The sequence below is a fragment of the Mastigoproctus giganteus genome, chromosome 9 (assembly GCF_048544385.1).
Source record: "Mastigoproctus giganteus isolate SK-2022 chromosome 9, ASM4854438v1, whole genome shotgun sequence".
Lineage (NCBI taxonomy): Eukaryota > Metazoa > Arthropoda > Arachnida > Uropygi > Thelyphonidae > Mastigoproctus > Mastigoproctus giganteus.
Genome location: NC_143583.1, coordinates 22,600,959 through 22,625,369, shown reverse-complemented (window position 1 = coordinate 22,625,369; position 24,411 = coordinate 22,600,959). Strand labels below are relative to the sequence as shown.

At 37.5% G+C, this 24,411-nt stretch overlaps 1 protein-coding gene across 5 annotated transcripts in view; it reads right to left on the bottom strand.

Annotated features, from left to right (window-relative positions):
* Cbs (Cystathionine beta-synthase) overlaps positions 1-24,411 on the bottom strand; it is a 244,741-nt gene that overhangs the window by 13,899 nt on the left and 206,431 nt on the right. For all 5 annotated transcript variants that reach the window (XM_090381660.1, XM_090381658.1, XM_090381662.1 and 2 more), the window contains exon 11: positions 12,229-12,337. In XM_090381660.1, coding sequence (XP_090237786.1) covers positions 12,229-12,337 — 109 coding nt within the window. The remainder of the gene's footprint in view (positions 1-12,228; positions 12,338-24,411) is intronic.

The window sequence follows — 24,411 nt, the reverse complement described above, 5'->3', positions numbered from 1 at the left end:
CTTCCTGTATGATATATAGAGTATAAAGAAAAAAATCTACTGAAGATGTACTTAAGGACTGCAAGAATTTGGAAAAATCATTAATGCATAACGGAAACAAAGATATTGATGCTGAAAATCTGTGTTGCGAATTTATAACAATAGCTCTAAGACTTCCAAAGTCTATGCTGCCACAAGAAGTACTTCTTTTCATACTACAACAAAAACTCCTGGATAATGTGCCTAATGTTTCCATTGCTCTAAAGATCTTTCTCACACTTCCAGTATCGGTGGCAAGTGGTGAACGTAGTTTCTTAAAGCTCAAACTTATAAAACGTACATACGCTCTACAATGTTGGAAAAGAGACTAGTTGGCTTGGCAACTATATCAATTGAACATGCCCAGGCATCAGCACTTGATATGGTTGAATTGGTGACAAAATTTGCAAAGGAAAAGGCACACAAAGTGAGATTTTGATGTGCCTGAAATTGAAACTTTTATGAGACTTTTTAACCCTGTTTGTCTTTTTTTTGTTTGTTTCTCTGTCTGACTATAAGCAAAATATTGTGGTAACATGACAGGTTGGTTACGCCTTAAATAGCATATATACTTAAAGGTGTGTGAAGTAAAAGGTTTTAATGTTGTGTTGCCAATGGCAGGGGTATGCATTATACTGAGTACCCTTTAGCTAAAAATGATTTATATGACAAAATATTTTCTTTTGTATTTGTGAAAGATAATCAAAGATTGATTATTACTTATTTTTGCAATTTAAAATAAAATTAGCAGTTTCAGTTTTGTGCTTTTTATTTTTTTCTACAAAACATCTGTTCTTAAAAATCGAAGTTGGCAATTTTTTTGGGAGGGGATGCAAGTAGCTTGCCTTGCCTAGGATGCAAAATAGTCTGGCACTGGCCCTGGTAACAGTAGTCTTCTCTACCACAGAAGCATTACTTATATGAAGTAGTGCAATACCTAGGCAACTCATTGTGAAGATATTCACAATATGAGATATAATAAAATGATGCATGCATACTACCTGGGTAGTAGAAATGCATTACCCATGCTTAAACAGCCTTTTCATACTCTTTGACATGTATTTCTCAGTCAAGAAATATATTGAGATGCACTATAATTATAACTGCCTTCTATAAATATACGTACAGAACCAATATTGCATTTCACTGACACATACATACTGTATACAGAATATTATGATTGTATAATTATAGATTATTATAATATATCTTTTCTTTTTTTTATCCTCCTCAATACACTTATTTGCATTTTAAATGATATTTAAGGCTGGTTATGGTATAAATATTACCTATTTAGCTGGTACTACATTGGCTAAATTTTCTTTGCTGCACAATTAATAATGATTCATAACTAATAAGAAATAAAACTGTTATACTTATTCTAAAATAAGAATGGAGGGGTGAAATGGGAGAGTTTTTTTTTTTTTTTGGCTGATGCTGCCTAAGCTTGCTTTCTTGCATCATATGTCTCTACTAATGCTAATGTCAAACAGAATAATTCTATATTGCATTTTCCATTTAAACATAAGTTTTTGCCAAGAATAGTAAAAACTGGTTTAATCATATGCTTATATTAATGACTTGCAAGTTGTGCATATGCATGCTGTAGTTATTTATCAAGTGCATTAGCAAATAAGGCCATATTGGTCTGTATATTATATCTGTAGAACAGAGCAAGTTTGTGGGTTGAATTGCATATTGTATAGAATGAAAAATCCTACTTCGTCTGGCTGAGATCAACTAAGTACAGTCTTGATTGAAGGGCTTATAAGAATTCCTCTGGTCTCTAAGTTGATTTATACGCAGACAGGTGTAGCCACTATACTGTCACAGAGGATGCACATGCACACACATCTGATTACACCAACATAAAGTTACAAATACAGGTCCACTGTAAAATGTGAATCTTGTGTTTAGCGGCAGTAAGTTACTATATAATTGAAAACAGGCACCTTACCTTCAAAGCTTCTCATTTATGTTTGTGATTTTAACTTATTTAATCCTCACTTATAATTTGTTATTTTAACTAATTTTACTGTGTGTAGCTTTATCTTTATATTTTTTGGTGCTTTAGTATATTATTATTCTTGACTTAAGTTTTAAGTTATTTTTTTTTATTTATTTTGATAAGGTTCAATTGGTTGTTATTGATATTTAAGCCCCTTTTAAAATTTTTATTCTGAAATAAAAAAATAAATACATAAAATTGAAATGACAACCACTACCTGCTGTGTGCCTACATTAAGAAAAACAATAGTAAAAAACTCTTTACATATACTGTAATTTAAATTGTCAAAAGTAGCATTAGCATTAGTAGAGGCATTTGATGCAAGAAAGCAAGCTTATGCAGCATCAGCCAAAAAAAAAACCACTTCCACTTCATCCCTCTGTTCATTCGAAATACTTGTCCAGCTACCTGTTACCTGCAAAAACCATATTGATTCAATATATTCAGTGATGTGTTGGCCTACCTTTGCATAAATTACACACTGTATCCTCATCAATTTTTGATAACAGGAAAGCAGTATTTCAGCTCATACCTCCTTCAACAGTGGCCAATTCAGCTTTCATGATGCCAATGTACTGTATGGTATACAATGTTCAGAATGCCAATGTACTGTATGGTATTCACTGTTTGTTCCAAGAACAATGGCCAATAGTTCATGCTCAAACCATGAGAAATAAACCTAAACAGTGATTGGAAGGGGTCCTCTTCCTGGTTTGGGCTTCAATTCTGCTAATTTCACAGATGGGATGACAGACACTCTGGTAAATAACATTTTCCAGGCATCTGCCAGACCCAAACATTGCCATCAGATCAGAATCTGTGTACTGTGATTCATCACTCCATAACATAGCTTTCCAACATTCCAGGAACCAATTATGATGGGTTATGCACCAGGCAAGTCAATGCCATGCATTGAATGCTGCTGTTTTGTTTGTGCACTTCAGGTCTTCTGTAAATTCCAATGCTGTGCAGCTCTACATATCATCCCTGTAATAATATCAGTTCCTGTGGCCTTCCTGAACTGGCTGAAAACATTTGATGAGGACTTACTAGGTCTACATACCATTCTTTCTGTCAATTTCTGTGGTTTGCCTGAACATTTCCATGCAGTAGTAGCATCACATTTCCATTTGGTAATTAAGAACTGCCAATGATCTAGAACACTGCAGTTTTGCTGCAATGACACAAATAAATTAATTGTATAGTATTCTATGGTGACTCCCCATTGGAAGTAACTAAGCTCAAACCATTTTCCAACACACTCCTGCATAGCAGCATGAATACAGCTGTTTTTTTATACCCATTGTTGACATGTGGATAGTAAGTATGGTTTATTTTTCTCAAATCTCAGAAATGCCCAGATACTTCTGTCAATATGGTGTACATAAACACAGCTACTATTAGTTTTCTTTTTTTTTTTTCAAAAACTAAATGGTTCACACAGTCATTATTCATGATATTTAATACATTAATAAATACAATAACAATCAATACACAATGTAGGGCAAAAATCAAAACTGCTATCTTAATATTATTTTTGTTTCTTTTGAAAAGATCTGAAATAAAATTTTCATGAAATTGTCCAACCTACAGGCTGCATATAGCTCACTTCTTCATATTGTGCAGCCCATGACAATGTAGGAGGTCTCCAGATTTAAAACTAGTGCCATAAAATATAATTAATATTAACAACAAAAATTTATGTTCCTGAAGAGTTATTCAGATGTTTTCTGTATTTACACAAGGAATATTCATTTGAGTAAATGAATATTAGATGAAAGCAGAGGTCTGATGGAGCCGGTTCACTAAAAATCAGCAGAACAGGAAATATGGTTCCTGAGTGGCAACTTTACATACAATCTTGCATTCTACCATAAAATTTTGCAACTAGCTTTCAGCTTTAGGAGATCGGGGACCATTATTATTCCCCAAGGTGGAATAATATCCTAGCAGAGATATAGCACTCCAGTGCACAGTACAGTATGGTTCCATTCAATTACCAAAGCACTACAAACCATACCACAAATGATTTTTGTAAGTGATTAAAAAAAATAACTTTCATAATTTTTTTTAGAAATTGATGACCAGACCAAGAATTCTTATTTTCATTAATGTATTTTTCCAGATCAACATGAGCTTTGTAAAAATAAAGCATCCTCAAAATAATGGGTGTATAAATGGAAAATTTTACAAAACAGAATGCTCGTTAATAAAATATCTTATTTTTATTAATCAAGTGCATAACATTAGTGATTGTTATGATGAACCAGAATGACATAAGGCTGTACTCCAGATCAAGAGCATTAGTAGTAACAGTTAGAAATGATCCAAGAAAGTAAGCTTATATAGCATCAGCAAAAAAAAAAAAAAAACCACACTTCACCCTACCCTCAGAATTTTTCTAGTTCTTCCTTGAATTTATTCAAATCATCCACTTACACAACAACAGATAGAAGCCTGTTCCAACAATCAACTACTTGCTGTCTGAAGGCAAACTTCCGTACATCTATCCTGCAACCATCCTTCCTAAACTTAAATTTATATCCCCTCATGTGTGTAGTCTCAGCAAGAAGTAAAATGCCATTCACATTCAGCTTACTCAATTCATTCAAGGCCTTAAACACTTCAATAAGATCACTCTGCAAATGACTAGTCTCCAGAATCTGCAATTTGCAGAACTGAAACTTTTCTAGTTAAGAGCACCCTTTTATTCCATCCACCAATCTGGCTGCCCTCCTCTGCACTCATTTCAGCAGATCTACATCCTTCATAAAGTGAGGCCTCCAGACCTGTATAAAATACTCAAGATGCAGCCTAACCATAGTCTTGTACAAAGGGATAATCACCTCCTTATCCCTGCTAGTAAAACTGCAAAGTTTCTGTATATCAGTGACAAAACCCCATGAGCTGCTCTGACAGTATGTCAGCACTGCTCAGAGAATTTCGTATCTAAATTAGCTGGAATTACTGCTACTCACATGCAGTGCCTTGCAGTTGCCAATGTTAAACTTCAACTGCCATTTCTCAGCCCATTGACCAATTTTCATAGATCTTGTTACAGTAGCTCACCCTGATTTGTTGTTGGGGGATTGGTTGTTGGGTTTTATTGGCGCATTAGCAACCCTGATTTGTACTATGATACAGAGTACACTGTGCAGAGTTGGGGGAGACCCCCAAAGCCACATGATTGTAAACACTGTATATGCCCTCCGAATATGATATATAAAAATATATATATATAATGTTCTCATTACAGGCTAAGATGTGTATTTGCAGTATGAATTATCTGGTCATATGTGTAAACTCTGTGGTGACCAAGTGACTGATATGTAATCTTGTAAAAAAAAAAAAAAAGAGTGGTGTTCATATTCAGGGTGCTGTGACCTAGTCTGTATGAGTGAGTGAGGGTAAATGCAACTGTCTTCTTAGACCCAATATCTGTGCACCCTGAATACATGCAATATGTGTTAAAAAAAAAAAAAAAACACATTCTGTGTGCATGCGTATGATAAGTTTATGACTGATTAGTGTAAATGAAATGTGTCCTGGCAGTAGACAAGTGCCGCCCCAAATAATCATTGCAACTGGGGTCAACCTATCCAGGAAGTCCCCCCCCTCCACGTGCTCATTCCTTTTCTCCAGCAGCATGGGATGGGATGCCGACAATGGTTTCAGCATTCCACAGGACATCGAATTCTGACAAAAAATGCCAAGGTGGCAACTCCAACAAAACTTAGGATGCCCCAGCACTATTACTTTAACTCCCTCTTCCCATTACTCCAGGGCTCTGCCCATCTCTAAACATCCACACCTTTGCCTGGTGGATTCTGTCACCCTAAATACTCTCCACTTTTCTTTGTTTGTTTGTTATTTGGTTTTTAGGAGCATTAGCAACTAAGGCCATATTGCTCCGGGAATATGTGGTGGTCATTCCCTGACCTTTCTGCATCCTCTGTATTTGGTGGTGACGGGCTTGAACCCTGGTCTAATCAAGAAGCGTGTGCTATGCACTGCTGCTCCTTCCCACCTGGCCACGGAGGCGCCATAACCACTTTTCTTTACAGTCCCCAGCCCCCATGTAGGGTGGGTTGTTTCTACAGTGATGCTCATCTGTCCCCCATATTTCTACTTCCGGGTAGAAGCCTTCCTATCATCCACCCTCTATCACTTACTCCTTTTCACCAAAACTCAAAGTCATCCCCCCACACTCACTTCCAATAAAAAATTCTATTTATTTATTATTTTAAAAAATAATTCTCTTTAGTCTTTCCTTGGCAATCTCAGGTGACACCGGGGTTCGCTCCACCAGAGCTGCTAATCTCTACTACCTGGTTGAATTCCCCCACGCCTGGTAGAGTAATTAGAGGTTGGTGATGTTTCATGGGTCCCTAGGGTAAGAGGCCAGATGAACAACATAATCCTACACTATACTACAAAAACCACATATTGCCCACACTATCTGGCCTTTACAGGGAACTGTATTTGACACAAGAGAACTGATTGTAATCTTGTAAGAAAAAAAAAAAAGAGTGGTGTTCATATTCAGGGTGCTGTGACCTAGTCTGTATGAGTGAGTGAGGGTAAATGCAACTGTCTTCATGTGGCACCACCAGAAACTGCTGGTGCCACATGACCCTAAACACTACATACTATACATACACTGAGTTGTCTTTGCATTAGCAACACCAACCTAATACTTTATGCAGCCACCTTTTGCCTGTCGTACAACTTGTAAATGTCTTGGGATGGACTGTACAAGGTGTTGCGGAGTGTCTTGTGGTAGTGCAACCCATGCATTGCACAATATGTCCAGTAATGCCCATACATTGTCAGGTGGATGGTCATAATGTCCTTTTCCAGTATGTCCCAAACATGACCAATCAGGCTGAGATCAGGTGAAATGGGTGACCGTGGGAGGATGGAGAATTCATTGTTGTGTTCCTGAAATCAGTTAGCAACCTGCTGGGTTTCATAGCACAGTGTCTTGTTGATAGATGCCTGAGTTATCTAGATACATTGTCATCATGGAGAGGTGTACTTGGTCAGTGATGATAGAAAGGTATGCATTCCCATCAAGCCATTGATTAACGGTGAGCAGAGGACTCAGGGAATGCCATAAAAACAATTCCCAAACCATAACACCATCACCTCCAGCCTGCCAAACACCAACAGTGTACACAGGTGTCATGGCCTCATGTTGCTGTCTCCAAACACAGATATGCCCATCAGCATGGTAGAGTTGGAAATAGCATCCTTGAGACCAGGTGACAGATTTCCACGTCAGTGATTAAGTGTTGGTGCTGATGTGCCCACACAAAATGCAGTTTCTCGGGCCTCGTAGCAAGTATGGGTACCCATGAATGATGTGAGCCGCCACAGCTTATATGAACTAATGTCTGGCGCATAGTCTATGTGGAATATTAGTCTTCTTATTCCTACACTGTAGCCACTGTGTGGCATTGCTACCATGTTACAGACATATGGTTGTGAAAATGTATCTGGAGGCCAATGGGGACAAGGTCCATTCGAGGCCCCTCCAACATTTTTTATTATTATTGGCAACCCCCTCAAAAATCACCCTTATTTTGAAATTTTACTTATGAGCCCCCAACGGCAATGCCCTCAGTGCACTTTGGTGGAATAAGCTTTTGATTTTTTTTATAAACTAATATCAAACTAAAAATGCCAAAATAATCCCTTTTATATACATGTGAACTTATTGTCAAAATAATTATTGTTCAGTTGAAAAAAATTATTGTTCACTAGAAAAAGAAGAGAAACAAAAAAAAAAAAAAAAAATTAAGATCTAAGTAATGTTAATATTTTGATGAATATCATTTTAAATAATATTTTTATGATATCATATATCTGGATAGTTGAGTGGAAGAAGGCAGAGTGGTAATTAATGGACACTGCTCATCGTAGACTAATGTTATTAGTGGAGTCCCTCAGGGTTTAGTGTTGGGTCTGTTGTTGTTTTCTGTATTTATAAATGATATTGATGATGGTATATCAAGCTTAATGTCCAAGTTTGCAGACTAATATTGCCGCACTGCTCCAATTTGTTCAGCAGTCTTCCATGTGCAGATGATATGAAGGTTGGCAGGGTTGTTAAGGACACTAATGACAGTATGCTGCTGCAACAGGATCTAGAAAAGTTGAGCAGATGGGCTAAGAGGTGGCAAATGAAGTTTTACATTGACAAATGTAAAGTACTACATATGGGAAGCAGTAACCCCAGAGCAACGTATCAACTCTGTGGTACTACAATGACAGTGGTAGAGAACAAAAAGGACCTGGGGGTAATTGTGCAGGCAGATATGAAGTTTTCTGAGCAGTGCAGATGGTCTTGCAAGAGTAGCTCATAGTGTCTTTTCAATGATATACAGGAATTTTTCTAGCAGGGATAAGGTGATTATGCCCTTGTATAAGGCAATGGTCAGGCCACACCTTGACTACTGTATACAGGTCTGGATGTTTGTTATTTGGTTTTTAGGAGCATTAGCAACTAAGGCCATATTGCTCCGGGAATATGCGGTGGTCATTCCCTGACCTTTCCGCATCCTCCGTATTTGGTGGTGACGGGCTTGAACCCTGGTCTAATCAAGAAGCATGTGCTACGCACTGCTGCTCCTTCCCACCTGGCTACGGAGGCGGCTACAGGTCTGGAGGCCTCATTTTAATAAGGATGTAGAGCTGTTAGAATGAGTACAGAGAAGGGCAACAAGATTAGTGAATGGAACAAAGGGTTGCTATTATGAAGGCTTAAGTTTTGCAAATTACAGTGTCAGGAGAGTAGGCACCTGCGAGGTGATCTGATTGAGGTGTATAAAGCCTTGAATGGTTTGAGCATGCTCAATGCTGATGGGATTCTTCCTCTTGCTCAGAATAATCACCTGGGAAGGCATAAATTCAAATTGAGGAAAGACAGATGTAGGATAGATGTGCGGAAATTTGTCTTTAGCCAGCGGGTAGTTGGTTGGTGGAACAGATTTCCATTCCTTGTTGTGGAAGTTGATAGCCTAAATAAATTTAAGGCTGAGCTGGACAAGTATTTGGAACGAACGGAGGGGTGAAATGGGAGCGGTTTTTTTTTTTTTTTTTTTGGCTGATGCTGCATAAGCTTGCTTTTTTGCATCATATGCCTCTACTAATGCTAACGCTAAAAATATCCCACTCTTGGAAGGAGAAATTCAAATGTGAGAAGAAATATGCTATTCATAAATCATCCAAACTATAAATGTTTATCAAACTCTAACAGGGAGTTAAATGATTTTGTAATAATCGAGAGCAAAGTGGAGGAGAAATCGTTGAAGTTAAACATAAGAAAGGCACCTGGGGTGGATGGGATCTATCCAGTTATATTAAAGGAGACAGCAAAGGAAGTAAGCAAACCCATAGCCATAATTATGAGAGCATCCTTGCACTCGGGGGAAGTCCCACACGGACTGGAGAAGTGCAAATGTATTTCCAATTCACAAAGGAGGGATCAAAGGTTGACATGAGTAATTACAGACCTGTTAGTTTGACTTCTGTTCCAATGAAAATAAGGAAGTCACTGGTTAAAGAAGCATTGCAGGATCATCTAGACAAGACAGCAGTAATAATTCAGTCACAGCATGGGTTTGTCAAGGAGAAGTCTTATCTGACCAATTTGATTGGTTAATAGGATGCAGTCACAAAGGAACTGGATGCAAAAAATAATTTTGACATCATATACAGTAAACCCCTGCCATTCGCTGGGGCTACGTTCCTGAGAAATGCCGCTAATACAGAGTAATGACTCCCATAGTAATAAAGGGGTTCCATTCCAAAGTATGAAATATATAAGAAAAACTAGTCTAAAATCTTGTCTATGTATGTATTATAGGTACCTTCATAATATGACTATGTACATAGACAGTACATAGTGAAATGCAAGCATATGGCATCGAAATGAAAATAAGAAATAATTTAATATTAAATGTAATATTTATTAGAAATTTCAAACAAGTCTTTCAAACCAGTTCCTTTGCTAGCTAAAAAACCTATCCCACCAGTGCTATTACCAGTTTCGCTAAAGTGTTGATAAAGGAGTTTTGCCTTTTCACGAATGATGAGTGAACTTAACAGAATTTTATTTTGAGTTCGGTCTTCTATCCATAGATTTAAAGCTTTTTCCATTTTTATAATTTAACATCACGAGTTACAGAGCAAATTTTTGAAGCAATTAGCATGTTTTCACGGACACTACGGCAGATTTTTACTTCCGAATTTTTGATTGATCTTACCGTTGATTCATTGATTTTATATTGTTTTGCCACTGAGGAGACACTTTCACCATTAGAAATTTTGTCTAATAACTCAATTTTATTCGCTAATGTCATCACCTTATTTGATCTTTTCACATTTCCCTTGTTATTCGTATCCATATTTTTGTACGGGTTAGAAAGAACTTGTGCACAATAAAGTCACTTTCTTCCATTACCACACTCGAAAAAGTCTGTTTTACAATGCGAAACGGTAGATTTATCACTTTTTTTAAGCATATCAATTTATAAAGGTGCCTCCGTAGCTAGGATTAGACCGGGGTTTGAGCCTGTCACCACCAAATACGAAGGATGTGAAAAGGTCAATGACCACCGCATATTCCCGGAGCAATATGGCCTTAGTTGCTAATGCTCCTAAAAACCGAATAACAACAACAATCAATTTATAAATTGATAAATTTATTCAATTTATAAGAATATAAATTAAAATCAAACGACGAAACTTTCCATGACAAGCGCATAGCACATACTGAACAAGGATTAGCGAGAAACACCCACACTCGCGATTTTGTACCAACAAAAGTTGTTGCGAAAATGTATCAACTATGTGGTGTTACACCCAGGGTAGCGGAGAATGAAAGAGACATGGGGGTAATTGTGTAGTCAGGTATGAAGTTTTCTGAGCAGTGCAGACAGGCTGCCAGAGTAGGTCATGGGGTCTTCTCAGTGATATAGAGGAATTTTGCAAGCAGGGATAAGGAGGTGATTATCCCCTTACATAAGGCAATGGTCAGGCCACACCTTGAGTACTGCGTACAGGTCTGGAGGCCTCATTTTAGGAAGGATGTAGAGTTGCTAGAATGAGTACAGAGAGGGGCAATGAGACTGGTGACGGGAACAAAGGGGTGCTCTTATGAAGAAAGGCTTAAGTTCTGCAAATCGCAGCTTCTGGAGACTAGGCATTTGCAAGGCGATCTGATTGAGGTGTACAAGACCTTGAATGGATTGAGCAGGCTCAATGCTGATGGGATTCTTCCTCTTGATGGATTACAAACCTGAGTAGTTGACTGCTGGAATAAACTTCCATCTGTTGTTGTGGAAGTTGATAGCTTAAATAAATTCAAGGCAGAACTAGACAAACATTTGGAACAAATGGATCAGTGAAATGGGAAGGGGTTATTTTTTGGCTGATGCTGTATAAGTTTGCTTTCTTGCATCATGTGCCTCTACTAATACTAATGCTAAAATTCACATCAAAATTTTAGAACATTTTCAAAGTTGCATTTATCTGGGTAGTACCATGAAATTAAATTAAATGTAAAATTCTGGTATCTGAAATACATTAACCAAAATGATTAGATCAATATACATGTCCTATCAGAATGAAATGAATACATTTGTGGCAAGCACACTTTTATAGTGTAACTTTCTTCTAGAAATTTTCTAGTTTTAGACCAAATGGTACTACAGTATTTGGTTGCATTTTCAAGGCCTGTACAGGTTTTGACATGATCTGATATGTATGTATGTATAATAATTTGCACATAATTTCTTAGTTTCAAATTGCCAGATTTGCAGCTGTTTTTTTGTTTAGGTGGTTCATTCAGAGGTACATGGAGGAGGTGAAAGTTCTTTATATGATATGCTCTTCAGATGCTCTTAAATATGCTCTATCGGGTTCCAAATGTTTTTGAATGGAACGCAGTAGAAATCTAAAAACGTTATTTGATGTATGAAAGATTTAACAATGAAAACAGTGATATATATAATTTGTCTGCAACAAGTAAGTCTATATCATGTACTATAGGTACACGAACAATTTCATTATTTTCAAAGAATACTCACTACATTCTGACAGAATTATGCTAAAGTTGTGTTTCATCATATACATTTTAAATGAAAATTTTAAAGCTGTGGCTTTAAATTATATCAACATAATAAACCAAGACGTACTTTATGGAACTGGGTATACAGTACATCAGAAACTTGTGCAGTTGAAAAAACTTTTCCAGCTAAAATTTTGGCCATCATATTACCTAGAGTAACCATTCCTTTAATGACTCTGAAAGATGGGAGGGGAAGATCAGAAGTCAGTGCAACTTAAATTAAAAATTGTTAGTATCTTAATATTAACATGAATTCAAATGTTATTAGCAACATACATTTCAATTAAATCTTGTACTAATAAATTATAAAGTAGTAGGTAATGCTAGTTTGCCTCTTAAAAACAATGAAAAGTAGGATTTTCTCCTTCTCTGTGTCTTTGTAGCTAGTAAGATTTAAATTGCCTGGTAAATGCAGTGAGTTATCACTCATAGCAGAACTTTCACTTTACTTCAATTACCTTGGTATTAAACTAATTTTAAGCAACTGCCAAAAATATAATGTGTAATTTATTTAAAATGGTGAGACAGCATCTTGCTATGACTTCCAGGTCTCTTAACAGATATTTAAGAAAAAATAGCACAATGAGGATTCTGAGATGGATGAATAATGAACTAGCCAGTTTAACAGAGCAGAAAAAGTTGGCACATAGAAATGTTAGAGTGAAAAAAGAAAAAGTAATGATGCCTATAACAGCTACAAATTTATCTCTAATACCACAGAAAAAGTTAGGCTGGCAAAGAGAGATTATGAGACATCGCTGGCTAAGAGAGTAAAGAACAGGGATAAAGACTTTTCTTATGCATGAATACTAAGAAAAGAGAGTGAATCAGTTCGGACCATTGCATAATGAATGCAGGAAAGTTATAAATAACCCTGCTAATGCAGATGAATTGAAAGGTACTTCACATCGATATTTACAGAAGAAAGGCCTTATTATTAGAAATAAGGTCTTTCTTCTGTAAAACTTAATAAAACTTTTGAGCCCAAAGGTGAGTTATGACCCAGTAATTTTGAGAGAGAGAGAGGGGGGCAGCAGGAGAGTGCATTGAACTATTGAAGTTAATTATGAGGTAGTTCGCTAGACTCAGGAGTTATTCCCTTGTATTGGAGGAGTGCCAACATATTGCCAATAAAGGTGGCTTTCAGATTGAAGTGGGTAATTACTGACCAGTCAGTCTAATTTCAGCATTAGGGAAAATCATGGAGGCAATGATAAAGAGTGCATTACAGTTCGTTTAAATAGATATGGAATTCTGACGGAAACAGCATAGCTTAGTAAAGGAAAAATCATGTTTAACCAACTTGGATGCAGGAAATAATTTTGACACTGTTTATTTAGATTTCGGCAATGCATTTTACTCAGATTCACATGAGTGGCTACTTTATAAGCTGGAATATGTTGGAATCACATGGAAAAATTCTTAGATGAATTGCAGGAAGCACATGACTGTGATTAACTGTTAGTCTTTAAATTGGACTAATATAAGAGGTGGTGTTCCCCAACGATCAGTAGTGGGACCACTCTTTTTTTGGATTATCTTAAATGACACTGACAAAGGGATAGAGGGTATGATGTTTTTATTTATTGCCTACTGTACTGTTATTGTTTATGATATATTGTATATTATTCTAAATTTTTTAAATAAAATAATTTTTAAATTTAATTTCAGATTATAGTTTATTGGACATGGTATTTTGACTTAATAAAAAAACAAAGAATCGCAGCTGTTAAAATTTACTATCAATGTGGTTGAAATGATGAAGAAGCAAGTCAGCATCTAGGTGCTGATTTTAATATTTATGCAGTTCAAGTAAGAAATATCAAAGCTGTGGTAGATAAATTTGACAGTGCAGTGTCTGTGCATAATACACCCAGGTCTGAATGACCAAAAACAGTGACAACTGAAAAAAAAAGGCAGAGCAGTTATTGGCCAGCATATATCATAATCCTCAAAAAATTAGTTTGTCGTCTTTCTACAGAAATCTAGACTTCTTGACAAAGTGTTCACAATTTACTACAGAAAATGACTCTGAAGCCTATCCTGTAGTCATAGGATATAGTCATACATCCTATGACTGTTTCATCACATAAATGACAGAGATGCTGATCGATGAGTACAGTTTGCAGAACTTTACCTAGATATGATTCATACTGACCCCACTCTGCAAGACAAGGTATGGTGGTCTGATGAAGCCTGCTTCAAACTCAATACGCACATTAACTGGCACAAATGTGTCTACGGAGCCCATGAAAATCCATACATCTTTGCAAAAGAAGTAAACCTTAAAGGGGTGACTGAGCAGAAATCTCCAGTCAAGGCCTCATTGGTCCCATTTCCTTTGATGAGACAGTCAAGTCTGCTAATTATCTTAACACATTGAAAACTTATTTTTATCCTCGAGTGCAACAGAGGATAAAAATATTATTTCAACAAGGTGGGGGGCCACCCCGTTACGGAAGACAAGAAAATTATTGGATTGTTTAACACATTGAGGTTGTGGGCCAATCAATGGCCATCACAGTCACCAGACCTAACCCCTCCATATTTTTTCTTATAGGGGTTCTAAAACACTTAGTATAGACAAAGGCCAAGAAATGTTTGAGAATTTCATCAAGTGATTACAGAACAATTTGCTACTACTGCTGATGTTGAGCTGTGTCAAAAGGTATGTTGCAGTGTAGCAGGACAATTACAAAAGTGTATCGATCATGAAGAATAACAATTTGCACAGTTTGATTAATTCACCGACTAAAATAATTTGGAAAATAAAATTGGTTTTTTTTTTACATTCCAACAGTACTAAAATAATAGTAATCATGATAAAAATATAGTCGATAATTTGGTTTTTATTCTACTGTTTGGTTAATAATTTATACCAAAATCAAACGAAATGTTTTGGATACCCTGTATTAAGGAAGGCAGCAGAGGAAATAAGCAAACCATTAGCCTTAAATATGAGAGCTTCTTTGGATTCAAGGGAAGTCCCTATGGACTTCCCTTGCAAATGTATCCCCAATTCCCAAAGGTGGATCAAAGGCTGACACAAGTAATTATAGACCTGTGAGTTTAACTTCTGTTCCAGGAAAATTAATGGAGGCACTGGTTAAAGAAGCACTGCGGGATCATCTAGACAAGACTTCAGTTATAGCTCGGACACAGCATGGTTTTGTTAAGGGAAAGTCCTGCTGACTGAATTTGATTGAATACTATGATGCAGTCACAAAAGAACTGGATGCGGGGAATAACTTTGATATTATATATTTGGATCTTAGAAAGGCTTTTGATACTGTTGCACATGGAAGACTGCTGCACAAATTGTAGCAGTGTGGCATTGGAGGCAAAGTGCTGCAATGGATAAAGGGGTGGTTGAGGGGGAGAAGACAGAGTGGTAATCAATGGACACTGCTCATCGTGGACTAAATGTTATTAGTGGAGTCCCTCAGGGTTCAATGTTTGGTTCCATTATTGTTTTCTGTATTTAGAAATGATATTGATGATAGTATATCAAGCTTAATGTCCAAGTTTGCAGACAATAGAAAGGTTGGCAGGGTTGGTAAGGGCACTACTAACACTATGCTGCTGCAACAGGATCTGGAAAGGTTGAGCAGATGGGCTGAGAGGTGGCAAATAAAGTTTAACATTGACAAATGTAAAGTACTACATATGGAAAACAGCAACACCAGAGCAACGTATCAACTCTGTGGTACTACAATGACAGTGGTAGAGAATGAAAAGGACCTGGGGGTAATTGTGCAGCCAGATATGAAGTTCTCTGAGCAGTGCAAAGGGACTGCAAGAGTAGCTCATGGTGTCTTGTCAATGATATACAGGAATTTTTCTAGCAGGGATAAGGAGGTGATTATTCCCTTATAGAAGGCAATGGTCAGGCCACACTTTGAGTACTGTATACAGGTCTGGAGGACTCATTTCAAGAAGGATGTAGAGCTGCTGGAACGAATACAGAGAAGGGCAACAAGATTTGTTGCACCAGCACCAGGCACCAGCGAGGTGATCTGATATAGGTGTATAAAACCTTGAATGATTTGAGCATGCTCAATGCTAATGGGATTCTTCCTCTTGCTCAGAATAATCACCCGAGAGGGCATAAATTCATTAGCATTAGTAGAGGCATATGATGCAAGAAAGCAAGCTTATTCAGCATCAGCCAAAAAAAATAAAAAAAACACACACCACTCCCATTTCACCCCTCCGTTCGTTCGAAATACCTGTCCAGTTGAGCTTTAAATTTGTTTAGGCTATCAACTTCAACAACAAGTGATGGAAGTCGGTTCCACCAACCAACCACCCACTGGCCAAAGGCAAATTTCCGCACATCTATCCGACATCCGTCCTTCCTCAATTTGAATTTATGCCCTCTGAGGTGATTATTCTGAGCAAGATGAAGAATCCCATTGGCATTGAGCATGCTCAAACCATTCAAAGCCTTATACACCTCTATCAGATCACCTCGCCGGTGCCTAGTCTCCAGACTCTGTAATTTGCAAAACTTAAGCCTTTCTTCGTAAGAGCAACCCTTTGTTCCATTTACTAATCTTGTTGCCCTTCTCTGTACCCGTTCCAGCAGCTCTACATCCTTCTTGAAATGAGGCTTCCAGACCTGTATACAGTACTCAAGATGTGGCCTTACCATTGCCTTATACAAGGGAATAATCACCTCCTTATCCCTGCTAGAAAAATTCCTGTATATCATTGACAAGACACCATGAGCTACTCTTGCAGCTCATGGTGTCTTGATTACCATTGATTACCACTCTCTGTCTTCTGCCACTCAACCATCCCCTTATCCATAGCAGCAATTTGCCTCCAATGCCACACTGCTCCAATTTGTGCAGCAGTCTTCCATGTGCAACAGTATCAAAAGCCTTTCTAAGATCCAAATATATAATATCAAAGTTATTCCCTGCATCCAGTTCTTTTGTGACTACATCATAGTATCCAATCAAATTGGTCAGGCAAGACCTGCCCTTAACAAAACCATGCTGCGTCTGAGCTATAACTGAATTCTTGTCTAGATGATCCTGCAGTGCTTCTTTAACCAGTGCCTCCATTAATTTACCTGGAACAGAAGTTAAACTAACAGGTCTATAATTACTTGTGTCAGCCTTTGATCCTCCTTTGTGAATTGGGGTTACATTTGCACATCTCCAGTCTATGGGTACCTCCCCTGAGTCCAAAGAAGCTCTCATAATTATGGCTAGGGGTTTGCATACTTCCTTTGCTGCCTCCTTTAATATAACTGGATAGATCCCATCCACCACAGGTGCCTTTTTTATGTTTAACTTCAACGATTTCTCCTCCACTTTCCTCTCAGTTATTACAAAATCATCCAGCTCACTGCCAATGTTTACTTTACCTACATCATTCTCCTTCCTGAATAACTCCTCATGCGTGAATGTAGATGCAAAATACTCGTTTAGATTGTTAGCCACCTGAGCAGGATCCTCAACTGTTGAACCATCAATATCCAGTGGACCAATCTGATTCATCCCTTTCCTTTTCGAGTTCAAGTATGTAAAGAACTCTTTTCTGTTTTTCTTTGCATCCTTTGCCAAGGATTTTTCATAGTCTGCCTTTGCCTGCCTAATCTCCTTTGTGACTTGGTTACAGACCAACTTATATCTATCATAGGCTTCCATGTCACCCATTAATTTGTATGTATCCCATGCATTTTTCTTCTCTGCCACATGTCTCATTAGTTCATCTGACAACCATTTAGGCCTAAACCTTGAACAATATTTCTTAGTTGGTATGTAAAGCCTGGTAGCCTCCAAGATTAGTTCCTTGAATGCTTCCCATTTTGAGTTTGCTGTTGGTAACATCATCAGTTGGTCCCACTGTATAGAATTTAAATACTGTCTCAGACCATCATAGTCGCCTTTACGAAAACAAAAACCCTTCCCTTTACCTCTGATGGTAGTTACCTCCTTGAGTAAATCCCACTTCAACACACTGTGATCACTGCAACCTAGTGGTTCATTTATCTGCAGATTCTTAATGCATGAAGAATCACTACTGATAATCAGATCAAGAGTATTGCTCCCTCTTGTTGCTTCACGAACATGCTGATGTAGAAAACAATCATCCAATAAATCCACAAAAGCCTTGCTAGTGTGCGAGTGACCAACCCACAAATTCCAGTCAATATCTGGGAAATTAAAATCCCCCATTATAAGACTCTCTGATTTACTGGCCCACTATTTCCCTGTACAATATCTTATTATACTCATCAGAGTCATTAGGCCTATAACACACTCCTGCTCTCAATTTTGATTTCCCTATGCTTATGTCACACCAAACTGACTCGACACTGCCCTGTCCATCGATGTTGACTGGCTTCACTTCCTTGGGCTTTATGTGTTTCTTAACTAATAGCATAACCCCTCCTCCCCTCCTGTCTATCCTTTCTATACACATTGTATTCCCCAAATTCCAGTTCCGCATTACTTATATCTGTGTGACACCACGTCTCTGATATCCCAACAATATCTGCCTTTGATGTTTTGAGCAATACCTCAAATTCATCAAATTTATTTACCAAACTCCTAGCATTGGTGTACACGCAGGTATACATGCACCTGTTTCTATTCTTAGCTACCCTAACACACTTGTACCGCAATGACTCCCAGCAGTCTCTGAAATATCCTGCATCTTGTTTTTCAGGCTTCTGCTCATTTCAATAGAAGCAGTGCAAGAATCACTTCCACCTCTGCCAGTGGCTACTGTTAATCTATTAGTCCTTGTATCCCCCCCAACTAGCAGTTTTCTGACCCACCTAACATTGCCTCGACAGCATCAGCAAAAATTCTTGCACCCTTTCTATTTAAGTGTATCCCCATCCCTGTAGAAGCAATCTCTCCTGTTAACAAGTACAGTCCAGGCTGAAAAAAATTCTACCCCTTGAGCCTTGCACAATCCCTCCAAGGCCGAATTGATCGACAAGGCTCTCATCATATACTCCCTCCTATCGTGTCTGGGCAGAATTGCAGACACTTTCAAATTCAACCCTGATTCACGGCTTTTTTTCAACAGTAACCTGTACTTGCTAAGTAATTCTGCCGGTCTCCTACTCTTAATATCATTAGTGCCAACGTGTACAACTATATCACCTTTTGTGCCCTTAAAAGATGATATCCGCTCTACAACGTCATCAACCTTTGCCCCTGGCAGACATACCCTGGTCCTATTCCACCTATCCTTTTTACAAAGCATGTTCCCCGTTTCCCTGACAATAGAGTCACCAACAACTACTAGTTCCTGTGGGACCAGTGCATTCTGCCTAGGGGGCTGCCTCTGTGTTGCCTGATGACCAAGTGCAAGCTCTGGCGTTGATGTGGGCAGCTGAGAGCTTGATGGGCCCCTCAATTTATTTCCTTCGAGGGCATCCACCCTGTCCTTCAAGCTCTCATAAAGGCCCATAACAACGCTGAGTTGTCGCCTGATTTCCTTGCACTCCTTACATCGTGCACACACAAAGACATCCCCCTTGGCAGTATCATGTCCCGTACCCGACTGCTCCGCAAACATCAAGCAAACAGTGCATTTTAAAAGACTGTGATTCAGAGGGCAACTGCCCCCCTCAGCTCTCCCCTGAACCACAGCACTCCCATTAGCTTGAGCCTTTTGCTTTGCTGCTCTGGTCAGAGTCATGATTCCGATTTAATTCAATAAAATTTCAAAACAAAAATTAAATCCTTAAGATATATCCCAAAACAGTTATTTATTATTTTTTTTTTTTCGGTATCTAGTGTTTTCTACGAGTTCCCTTTATACAACTTCCGTATCACGTGTACCACTATAGTTATGTATTAATTATTTGTTACGATTAAGTCGTTATATATATATATATATATATATATAGAGTTAAAAATACACTTTAATTGACAATAAAGTTTATCAAGATTAATAGATTTACTGATTAACTTGATTAACTGACAATATTATATTATGCACTATACTACACTAAGCTTATGCTATCGTGTAAAAATGGCGGGAATTGTTGAACGGTACTTCTACGGACTCGTAAGTATTGATTAGCTTCCAAATCTCGCTATCTCAATTTAGAATAAACTAAGGATCCTGACTAGGTCTATAATCTACTTATAGAAGATAATTTTATATAACAATTGGTTAATAAATCGACTAAATTTGGTTAAAAAAAAGACCTCTCGTTCAATTTGTAACACGTGGATTTGATACCGTTACCGATACTAAGTAATACCTACAAAATCTCTGTCTAAGTTAAACTTTAAACTAAGTATCGTAGTTACGATACTAAGTATCGTAACTAGGATTGAGGATTCAGATTGAGTAAAGGCAGATGTAGGATAGATGCGCCGAAATTTGCCTTTAGCTAGCAGGTAGTTGGTTGGTAGAACAGACTTCCATCCCTTTGTGGAAGTCTGTTCTTCCAAAGTCTGTTCCTTGTTGTGGAAGTTGATAACCTAAATAAATTTAAGTCTCAGCTGGACAGGTATTTCGAACGAACGGAGGGATGAAGTGGAAGTGGGGTTTTTTTTTTTTTTTTTTTTTTTTTGGCTGATGCTGCATAAGCTTGCTTTCTTGCATCATATGCTTCTACTAATGCTAATCTCTCTCTCTCTCTCTCTCTCTCACAGGGTAACTCAGAATTTTTTTTTTGGCTGGTGCAGCAAAAGCCTCAGGCTAATTATAATAATAATTAAACCATTGAAAACCTTATACACATGAATCGAATCACCCCGCAAATGCCTAGACTCCAGATACTTCAACTTGTAGAACTTAAGCCTTTCTTCGTAAGTGCACCCATTTGTTACTCTCATCAATCTTGTTGTTCTTTCCTCGTTCTAGCAACTTTACATCCTTCCTAAAATTAGGCCTCAAGGTTTGGTCTGACCATTGCCTTATACAAAGGGATAATCACCTCCTTGTCTCTGCTAGCAAAATTCCTATATATCATTGACAAAACTCCATGGCCTGCTCTGGCAGCCTGACTGCACTGCTCAGAGAACTTCATATCTGACTGCATAATTAGTTATTATGAAGTTCTCTGAGCAGTGCAGATGAGCTGCCAGAGCAGGTCATGGAGTTTTGTCAATGATATATAGGAATTTTGCTTAACCTGATATACTTTCATCAATATCATGGATGAATACAGAAAACAATGGGTCCAGCACCGAATCCTGGGGTACTCCATTAATGTTAGTCCACGAAGAGCAGTGTCCATTGATTACCACTCTCTGTCGTCTTCCACTCAACCAATCCTTTATCCATTGTAGCAATTTTCCCTTAATGCTATACTACTCCAATTTGTACAGCAGTCTTCCATGTGCCACAGTATCAAAAGCTTTTCTGAAATCCAAGTATATGATATCAAAATTATTCTTTGCATCCAGTTCCTCTGTGACCACATCATAGTATCCAATCAAATTGGTCAGACAAGACCTACCTTTAACAAACCCGTGCTATGTCTCAACTATTACTGCAGTCTTGTCTAGATGATCCTGCAATGTTTCTTTAACCAGTAACTCCATTATTTTCCACAGAACACAAGTTAAACTAACAGATCTGTAGTTGTGTCACCCTTTGAATCCCATTTTTGATTTCGGGATACATTTGTACACTTCCGATCCATGGGGACCTCTCCCTGAGTCCAAGGAAGCTCTCATAATTACGGCTAAGAATTTGCTTATTTCCTTTGCTGCCTCATTTAATATAACTGGATCGATCCCATATGTTAACTTCAACAATTTCTCCTCCACTTTTCTCTCAGTTATCTCAAAATCACTTAGCTCCCTGTTAGAGTTTAATAAACTTCTGGCACTCTCCTCATTGAATAAATCCTCATGTGTGAATGTAGATGCAAAATACTCATTCAGTTTATCAGCTACCTGAGCAGGATCATCAATAGCTGAACCATCTATGTTAAGTGGACTGATCTGATTCATCCCTTTCTGCACTGTTTTTTTTTTTTTTGCTCTTTTTCTTTGCATCCTTTGCCAAAGATTTCTCGTAATCTGCCTTTGCCTGCCTAACCTCCTTTGTGACTTGATTAGAGACAAGCTTATATCTGCCACAGTCTTCTGTGTAGCCTGATAATTTATGTACATCTCATGCATTTTTCTTCTCTGTGCCTCATTAATTCATCTGACATCCATTTAGGCCTAAACATTGAACAGTATTTCTTAATCAGTGTGAAAAGCCTAGTAGCCCTCACGATTAAATTCTTGATTGCTTCCCACTTAGAATTTGCTGTTGGTAACATCATCAGTTGATCCCACAGTACAGAATTTAAAAACTGTCCGAGACCACTGTAGTCACCTTTACGAAAGCAAAACCCTTCCCTTTATCCTTGATGGTAGTTTACATCTTTAAGTAAATCATCATCAAGGGCAAAGGGAAGGGTTTTTCTTTAAAATATTAAAAATATATATATAAAAAATATTTAAAATATATACATACAAAAAGTACTGACAAAAAGTACTCTTTGAAATTTTAGAAAAATATCAAATTAAGAATCTTTTAAAGAGAATAAAAAGTTTTTATAAAATTGATAAATCTTTAATGAGGACTGAAGCAGAACTTCACACCTTATCACCATTTCTTTATCATAATTTTTGTAGTGCATTTAATAAAAGAATGCAAGTTACTGACAAAGTTTAGTGTGGAAAATGTAAAAACTGGATAGTGAAGATGATATTGTGTATATATATAGTAATTTTCAAGGTCTCCAATTCTCCAAAACTAGGCAACTGGAGTATGAGCTGCTTGAAGTGTTTACAGAGCGTTAAAAGGATTGAGCAAACACACTGAGTCATAGGATATACACAAGCAGGCAGACATGAATTTAAATTTTAGAGGAGATAATTTTAAAAAATATGTTCAAGGTTTTCTTATAGTCAAAGTGCCTGACTGTTAGAATAGATGTAATATCTAAATTTAAAGAGGAGGGTTTGGACAAATATTTGAAAAGAAATAAATAAATCAGGTGAGAGAAATTGATATTGGTTATACTTTTCTTTATTGTTTTTGGCTGATGCTACATAACTTTGCTTCATTTTCCTAAAGAATATTAATTCTCTAGGAAAAGCATGAAAAAATTAGGAAAAAAAATCAAATGTAGCATTAGTCAAAAAAAAAAAAAAAATTTTTTTTTCACACAACCATTCCCTCTAAATGTTTATCCGCTTCCTACTTGAATTTATTTAAGCTCTCAACTTCCACAGCAACAGACGGAAGTTTGTTCCAGCAATTAACCACCCACTGGCTAAAGGCAAATTTCTGCACATCTATTCTACAATTGTCTTTCCTCAATTTGAATTTATCCCTCCCCAAGTTCGTAATCTGAGCAAGCAGAAGACTCCCATCAGAATTCAGTATGCTCAACCCATTCAAGGCCTTATACAACTCAATCAGATCACTTCACAAGTGACTAGTCTCCAGCTGCTACAATTTGCAGAACTTAAGCCTTTCTTAGTAAGAGGACCACTTCATTCCCCTCACCAATTTTGTTGCCCTTCTCTGCAGATGTTCAAGCAACTCTACATCCTTCCTAAAATGTATGCAGTAATCAAGACATGGCCTGACCATTGCCTTGTATAATGGGATAATCACCACCTTTTCCCTGCTAACAAATGTATATCATTGACAATACCCCATGACCTGCTCTGCCAGCCTGTCTGCATTGCTCAGAAAACTTGACTGAACAATCATTCTCAGGTTTTTTTCATTTTCTACCACCTTAAGTGAAGTACTACAAGGTACGTTCCTCTGCCGTTACTTCTACCCATATGCAGTACTTTGTATTTGTCAATGTTCAACTTCAGCTGCCACTTTGCAGCCCATTTGACCAAATTTTCTAGATCCTGTTGCAGTAGCACACTGCCAACCTTTTTATCACATGCAAACTTCAACACTAAGCCTGACATATCTTCATCAATATCATTGATAAATATACAAAACTACGGTGGGCCCAATGCTGAACCCTGTGGGACTACACTAATAACATTAATCCACAAAGAGCAGCATTCATTGATTACCACTTTGTCCATTGATTACCCCAATCAACGACCCTTTTATCCATTGTAGCAACTTACCCTTAACACCATACTGCTCTAATTTGTACAATAATCTTCCATGCACAATAGTGTCAAAAGCTTTCCTGAAATACAAATATGATTATTAGAATTATTTTTTGCATCTAGTTCCTTTGTAACCACATCATTTTATCCATCAAATTCGTGAGACAAAA